Raw genomic sequence first — 8,199 nt, forward strand, 5'->3', positions numbered from 1 at the left:
GACATCTGCCCCACAGTCAATCACTCCTTTAGATGAAGCGTCGAGGTCATTTCGGGCTCTTACTGTGTGGCCTGAGTGAATATGGGGTTGTCAATGTCCAATAAGCGGATTCTCCGATGGATCCTGTACGTGCTTGGAGTGGCCATCATCGTCCTAGCCTTTTGGCCGGTCCCTTATTCTCAGGCATCTGTGGGAGGAAAGTCCCGAGGGGCTAGGCCCGGCCTCAATGTCATCCGCAATGAAACTTTAGGGGTACTTGTTCAACTAGACATGACAATTGTTGGTGTGCTGATTTTCATAGGTTCAAAAAGTTTTCGCGATCAATAAGCCCAGCAGGGTGGACAGGAGGGACAACATTGTCCTGGGCTCCACGGTCAGCGATTTTTATGTCGAATTCATTGATGGGGTATCCCCTGAGGATATTGACCCCGAGACCTATCCTTACGTGAGTATGAATTGTTCTCTGCTCCCCATTCTTTGCTGACTATTTGTTTTCAGAATTTAAACTCTGATTTCAAGCCAGCCCAATATGCAGCTCGAAGAGCACATGTAAATGTGATGCAACGGTATACAATCTCTTGCGGTGAATTCAAACCCATCTGATAACTAACATTGTTCTCAGGATTGTCCATCAACGACTTGGTAGTGCAATTGTCTTTGAAGATGACGTCGATTGGGATGTGACGATCAAGACCCAACTCCAGAGCTTCGCTCTTGCAGTCCGAACACTTCAGAAGACAGAGCGTGCTCGCACCGCCTCACCATATGGCGATGATTGGGATGTCCTCTGGATTGGCCATTGCGGAGTGGATTGCAGACTCGAAGAGCCTTTTTTCTTGACGCCAAACGAACTTACTGTTGTCCCACCGGCCCATTTCCTCCCATACTTGCGCGAGGTTCCTCGCATGAGGAGACCCGAGAATTCCCGTATGGCCTGCACCTTGAACGATGGAGTCTGCTCCAATGGGTATGCCGTGAGCCAGCGCGGCGCTCAACGAATCCTCGCCGCTCTTTCAGTCAGCCCATCCCCACTTGCCGACCAAATCGACATTGGTGCTGAGTTTGATGTGGTTTTGGGTAGAATGTGCGGCCATGGGTATCTGCGATGCTTTGCGCCCTATCCATCTCTAACAGGAAAGTACCGAGAAGCTGGACTCGCATCAAAATCCTCCGACATCGCTAGCGCCCCGGAGAAGATGGTTGAGGCCGAAAGCCATGGGTTGATGTATAGCACAATGCTGAATCTCAACCGGATTCTGAATGGCGAACCAACGGTTCACTCAACTTGGGATGACGTGCCAACGTTGGAGATTGACCCAAATGCCATTTCAACACCTCAAGGAGGAACCATTCAGATGCAGGGAGCACAGGGAATATATGCCATCAGGTTTGTTCCGTGGTAGGAGCAAGAACATCGCTTCACCAGTGTACTATAGAGTTTACCATGTACAAATAGCTGCAACTGCTAAAAAAGACTACAAAATTCAAATGGCTTTACTCAATGAAAGAGCTGCGACCAATAAAGAAATACAGAGCCTGTGGCTTTTCACTGAATCTCTTCGAAGGTAAATCATAGACATATCATGTTCAAAAACACCCCGAAAGGCACCAATTCATACAATAATTCTTCAATATACCACTACTAACATGCGCATGGACTTCTAGGGAATGGCCCTTTGATTTCGAGCTTTTTCCGTTCTCAAAACTGCAGCTTTGGCCTCAGGTTACCACAGCAACCCGAAATTTAGGATGCATACTATACTCGTGTATGCCAAGAAAAGAAATTTCCATAAGAATGAAACACTCGGAAGCTATGAAATATGGTCCATCCTATTGCAGTCGACCTAATCATCTGACCACGACAACGCCCATCCCTTCGCTCGGTCCTCTTCCAGCACAAAACGACCAAGACATGTGCTCAGGCCTACCACGCGAGCGCCGAGTACCCGGGATTGGAATGAGCTGTAATGCACCTTGAGGATCAGGTTCGCATATACCTTTCAGTGGCAGATAGTGCAGGCATTCCAGGCATGCCAAAGCAGTGCTCAGCATGGCGTGAGGCAAAAATCCAACTGGAGGGGAAGATTTATCCTTGGAATGTGCAGGCTGTCCCGAAAAGGAAGTATGACATCGATGTCTTATTTTGTGTCTGAGACAACATTCGTAATTACCCCACGAGGTGTTCACTTTACTGCAAATAGTGCCTTTATGTATCCTGCAGGCTGGTTTAATATGGAACATGCGTGAAGGAGATGCAGCTCTAGAGGCTGGAAGCGAGAACGACGGTTGCTGGAAGGACTTGAGAACTAGCGTGGTCAGTTGCAAATCTCGCGTGTTGTTCGAGATGCGAAAACAAATCTCCTAAGGCCGTGGGTCTCTGCATGTCACTCAGAAGTCTTGAAGATACGCGGAATGGAATTCCATGTGCAGTCACGGATGAAAGTTCCGGTCGAAGTTAACGGCTGGGCTGAAGAGCCACATACTTCTTGTGCAACACCATGGAGCCTGTGATTCGAGATACACAATATTTGAAATATAAACAGACATGCCTAGTCTCAAAGAGAACAACAGATAAATATGATTAGCTGGTTTATAAGAAATATTGAAAATGAGGTGTTGGCCTAGGAATTCGGGGTATGGTGGCGAACGTAGGACAAAAACACGACGGGCGCAGTCCATGGCAGAACCGCCGCGCGTCGATCCTTGCGCCTCGGCAGCGGTTTCTATACTCGACTATGGAAAGACCCGAGAGTAACAGGGCTTTTGCAGCGTTTAACGTGACCTACGTGAGTTCTATACTCGCGCTGCTTAGCGCGGCGCGGGTTTTGCATCAAGCCTCCACTTCAGCCCTTATGCGTTATACGCATTAGTTTCCTGTGCATGCTCAAGACACATGTCCGCACACAAGAAAAAGAAAAGAGAAGTCTGGAACTAGAACGAGCCATTGTAGCCACGTCGACAGCGCTATTTCTGTCCGACTATGCACGTGCTTTAAGCAGCAGAGACTAATAGGAAGCAAGCCGGTTAGCCGTGGAATGTTACCAGAGCGGCAAAAACCAAATGGAGTAAGTTGAGAGAAGATACCATAATAGCCACGGAGGCTGAATTGTGCTAGCAGATAGGTCGGATGGAGAGATCCAGGGACGAACGGGTTGGGTGTGATGTGTAACATTTGGGTCTCCACAACCGACAGCTAGGAACCAGGCAACATCTAGAACCGAAGATGACACTTTAACAAGGCGTCTATCTCTGATGATAATTTATCAAGGAAAAATTAGGACGACAGGTGCATGGCATAGAATTGGGTGGATAAAGTTGTCTACAGCGAAGGAAGTAGGAACTTAAAGGCAGAGAAGTAACACTGATAGCTTTGTTTTTGCTTTGGATATTATTCCACAGAAATATATGGGTGGTAGTACAAGCAATCAAAAGAAAAACTGAAGCAACACGTTATAGCTGATTGTACAAGGATCGCCTTCGGTGTTGATGGGAGGTTGTTTGACCTCCTGATTATCCCACGGGCGATCAAAAGAACAGGAAAATATGCAGACGCCATAAAAAGAGAAAGACGTCTCAAAGTGCCTCACCAGGAATTCAAATGACACCAAAAAAAGTATGCAAGAGAACAACATGAAGATATCAGACAGCCTCGGAGATCCTCGAGACATGTACAAACGCCGCGACGCACGGCCTAGGCGGCCAATAATGCAAGTGCCAGTCTTGTAGCACTGGTTTTCCTCCAAAAAGAAGGGGTATCAAAAAAAGCATGCCCATGTAGGCCGCGTGGTTCTTTTTTTCTTTTCCATTTCCGAGGTCGCGTGGTGGTTTCCTTTTTTTTTTTTTTTGTTTCTTTTCAAAATTTGCTTTTGGGTGTGGTGTTTGGCTGCATCTAATCATCCCAGCCATCCACGCTCAGCTCGCGGCAGTCAGTCATGTTGTCATCCAGCTTGCTGCCCCAGATCGGGCGACCCTCGGGGGTCAGCTGGCCACGGAAGTCAGGGTCAAAATCGGGGCTGGTGTCATCGAGGGTGGCAACATAGCGGTTACGGCCGCCGCGCTTGCTGTGGGTCTTGGTGTAGTGCGCATTAAGATTGTCACTGCGAGAGAATGCACGATGGCACCCGGGAACCCAGCACACATGGGGTTTTTCCTTAGAGTGACTCTTCATGTGACGCTTGAGGTGCTCCTGACGCTTGAAGCGGCCCTTGCACCCAGCCTCTTTGCACTTGAATTGCACCTGTTTGATGATAGGGGGCAAGTTCTCCAAGCTCAGGTTGGACCGAGTCAGCTGCTTTTTGGAAGATTTGCGGGAAGCCTGGCGGTGTGGGCGTGTAATAATGCCGTCGCGATAAACAGGAGACAGCTGAAAGTCTTCGATATATTCGGCATTTCCACCAGAGACTCGACTCATAGGGCTGTCAGTGGCAGACGGGGTGCCCAAAGACGACCGAACAGGAGTGGAAGGTGTCTGGGTTTTGAAAGTAGGCAGAGAAGTAGGAAACTCAGAGTAGGAAGAAGGAGGCGGGGTCACAGGCGGATGAGGAAACGCCTGGGAAGGGGTAATAGTTTGGGGTGTCATAGATTCGTTTGCCTGCATCCATGGAAGCATATTGGACATAGACACCGAGTTGGGAATACGCTCATGCTGGTTGAAGATGGGTCGTGACAGACAAGGGTTGGAAGCAGATTCGGGAAGATACCCAGTCTGCTGCTGCGGCCGGTAGTATTGGCGCGGGATGTTGTTATACTGCGGCATCGGGGCCTGGTAGGGGAAGCTGCTGGCCTGATCGTAGGTCTTGGGCATGTCGGATGGAATCCAGAACGGCTCGGTATTCTCATCATAGCCAGGCATGTACTCTGGAACAGCCATCTGGTCCTGGCGCTCCACGGCCCCGTACTGCATATTGAGACTGTCGCTGGACGTCAGGTCGGCCATCCTGAATGCACTGCGCAGTGGCGTGGCAGATGTTCGTCTTTCCATTGGCAGGCTGTGATACTGGCCAGTCTCATGCCATCCGGGGGAGGCCATCGAGTTCTGGCTGTAGATACTTGTAGGAGTCGGGGTAGGAGAATCCAGAGGCGAGAAGCTCGAGGTCATCGAAGGGCATTCGCTCGGGCCAAGGGAGCGGCAGTCAACCTCAACAGTCAGACGATCAGAAATATGCTGTCCCTGAGGTCTCATATCGTCGGCTTCGGCTTTCAGTTCTCGGGATGCAACTGGGTCGACAATCGTTTCGCCTGGCCAAGGTACTCGTTTAGTAGATGATTGTTGAGATTAGGGATTATGTAGCCAAAGAAGGACCAAGAGACGAAGAAGCAAAAAGGAATAAGAAAGCCAAGAGCAGGCGTGTCTGTAAGGATGTGTACAAAGACAAAGAGAAAGACAGGAACCCCCCAAGAGAGTGTGAGTATGTGATTAGGAGTATGAAAGGGAAGGAAAGAATGTCGAGGGTTGGAGGAAGGAAAGAAGGGAATGGAGGACAAACGGGCAGAAATAAACAAATTGGTCCAGCATACAATCCCGAGGAGGGGTGGTATCGGACTTACAGCTATACGCCATGTCTATGCTCAGATCAGATCCAAAGCTCCAACTAGCAGAAGCGCGACGCGTGCCGGAAGTCGCAAAGCAAGGCCAGGAATGCAGGCTCTGAGTCCCTGGGTTACCGCGGCAAAGCCTGGATCTGCTAACAGGAGAAGCCTTAGATTGCTCGGCGTCGCGGGTTAGTCGCGAACAATAGGCTGGGTTTGCCGACAGGGGACCAAAGGACCGTGGCTGGACAGGGACAGGCGAGACCGGGGTTGCAATGTCGCCCTTAGACGCGGTGCCTTGTTCGGTATTGCCTGTTGTAAGAGAGGGAGGCAGGGTCACAGAGGGATGGACAGTGGGGTGAAAGAAGGGATGAGGGCAGTTATAAGAAGAGGGACAGCAAGGAGTCGGAATCAATTGATCTGAGCGAGATCGAGGAGACAACAACTGTCTTAGGTCGGAGTGGGCAGTTTATAGCATGCAGCAGATGAATGATTCACTTAGGGCTTGTTCCTGGAGAGGAATTGGGGGTGTGGATCGTCCTCGCCATCCCTCACTTTCGTTTCTTTTTTGGTGAATTATTTTTTATTTGCATTATTATTTTTATTATTATTTTCGCTGCAGCCCGTGGATCATTCGAGGCGGCGCCAGAGCATCATCGGATATCATCTGCAGCCAATCTGCTCCCGCCATGCCGGGGGCATGCGGCTACAATGGCTGGATGTACTGAGTACATCAACTGGAATGCTCGCTGTTCGTCGCCTCCTCGGCTGTACCTCTTGCGTTCCGCGCAATGTGAGTAGAGTCTATTTTCGATGCAGTCCTGATTGGGCCGCAGCATGACATGCAGCGCCATTACATACTTAGGTACGTCCGAGGGAAAAGACGATGCGGAAGGTGTCTGGTCGATCATCCCCGGACTTTCTGGATGGCTTCGCTGGGCGTCGATCATGTCAAAACTGGTAAGCGAACCGCTAGGTCTGGGACCTGCGTCGCTCTAAGGTCGGATCAGCCACTACGAGGCCCCCGTTGGAGGTCTGACAGCGCGCACTGCCCAGGATGTAGACAGCGCCACCAGCTTTCTAGCCATCCACCCGCTCCTGCTCTGAGACCGTCGCCGAGACAATTGGGTGGCCTGATTGTCGTAAATTCTCGGCCAGGGAGGGAAACAAATATGAGCGCGCTCAGATGTGTGTGGCGGTAGTGGGGGTGTTCAACATACTGATCGATCTGGTACTTTGGATGGGTCCGGCGACAGGTCAGACGTTACGAAAGGTCGGCGTTTGCTGGCCCATGGTCTGTGCGAGCCCGGGTCTGTAGCCGTGATCTTCGATTTTTAACACGCAGCATCCCGGTTGTGAGGGTAGCATCGTAAATTCCATGGCATGTTTATCCATTCTCGCTTTTCTCCGTGAAGGTTCTTTTGGGTTCGAGTTGATCAGAACGCACTGACAGTGGATCAGCTATGGATCGACCAGTTTGAACTCCACTTCCCATAAGGCTCCATCGGCCCCCAACCCGCCCCTATCACAGTGGAGAACGTCCAGGCTCGAAAAGTTCCCTGTGGCCATCTAACGGGTCCCAGGAACACCGTCTTATCGTCATCATAGTCTCATTGGAATGTATAGATAAGTTTGTCCGGTGACTGGCAAAGGATGCGCCTCAACGGTCCCGGATAGCGTCGGATGGCTGTATGCCTGCTCCCACTAGCTAAGCTGCATCCTCTCAATCATTTGCCAATGTTTCTGATCCGTCATGCGTCAGTTCAGTCCTGAATGGGACTTCCCAGTGACAGAGACTCGACCAGTCTTCCCGATTGGTACAATCCAGACATTTTTATTCCGGTTTCCTACGTAGCTAGTTTCTGTCGGCCGCCTAACTCCCTCCTCTTTTCTGCTTACATGCTTAGTTTCTTGGAAAGAGTGCACGCCACACGAGCCGAACCGGATTTTTTGTAACCATGCCAGCCCAAATTGCAATGACCCGTGGCCCGGATGTTTGTTGGGTTGCTGCAGTGCCACCACGGGTCGGGGGGAGATGGGCTCGCTCTCACCTGAACGTATCTCATCGTATTTGCCATTTTCATATGGGCCGGCGATGATACCGCCATCCTGAATTGTGTGTTCAGAAGCAGCGTCAATAAACGCGTGATTCCAATAACCCTAAGAGGACAGCCGAGTAGTGACAGCTCTCACTGCTCAGGCGCATCGCTGATTCGCCACACCCGTTTAATTAAAAGAAGTCTATTTTGAACCTCTTCGACCTGTATGCGTAGAAAATGCAAGATTGGCTTTGCACATCCCAATTAATGAATCGCCTTGTCCTCGATAACTAACTAATGATTCTCCGCATTCTAGCCCTGGGCCATAATTGGCGCCTATTGTTCCAATTTCAGAACCGTCGACTGTCGATCCTCGGTGCCTGCAGCTGGACGATTGTGAGATCAGATCTCGCAAGTTTCTGGCCCCTGAATCGTTCCAGCCCCCTCTAAAGACACACGAGGAACTTCAGAATAGTTTCATGAATCATGCATATTCGGGCTATTTTCTTGACTTGTCTGCTCCTCTACTCCGTACCTGCAGCATACAGCAAGAACAAAGGATGTATCATGTACAACTCGAACTGGCTGCAGCTATCAACAAGACTATTGTGCCTTGTACCGTCCCGAAACC

General features: G+C 50.2%; 2 protein-coding genes across 2 annotated transcripts; one reads left to right on the forward strand and one right to left on the reverse strand.

Annotated features, from left to right (window-relative positions):
• Window positions 1-93: 93 nt before the first annotated feature.
• On the forward strand, window positions 94-1,403 carry N7474_004658 (uncharacterized protein; the record flags this gene model as incomplete). The annotated part of the gene is made up of 4 exons (XM_057196073.1): window positions 94-252; window positions 302-445; window positions 499-566; window positions 623-1,403. The coding sequence occupies 4 exons, from the start codon at window positions 94-96 to the stop codon at window positions 1,401-1,403; spliced, it is 1,152 nt and encodes a 383-aa protein (XP_057053469.1).
• Window positions 1,404-3,889: 2,486 nt separating this feature from the next.
• Window positions 3,890-5,182, reverse strand: brlA (C2H2 type transcription factor BrlA; the record flags this gene model as incomplete). Its single annotated transcript, XM_057196074.1, has 1 exon — window positions 3,890-5,182. The coding sequence occupies one exon, from the start codon at window positions 5,180-5,182 to the stop codon at window positions 3,890-3,892; it is 1,293 nt and encodes a 430-aa protein (XP_057053470.1).
• Between the last annotated feature and the right edge of the window lie 3,017 nt (window positions 5,183-8,199).

Source organism: Penicillium riverlandense (assembly GCF_028828495.1).
Source record: "Penicillium riverlandense strain IBT 135883 chromosome Unknown utg000003l_segment0_segment0, whole genome shotgun sequence".
Taxonomy (NCBI): domain Eukaryota; kingdom Fungi; phylum Ascomycota; class Eurotiomycetes; order Eurotiales; family Aspergillaceae; genus Penicillium; species Penicillium riverlandense.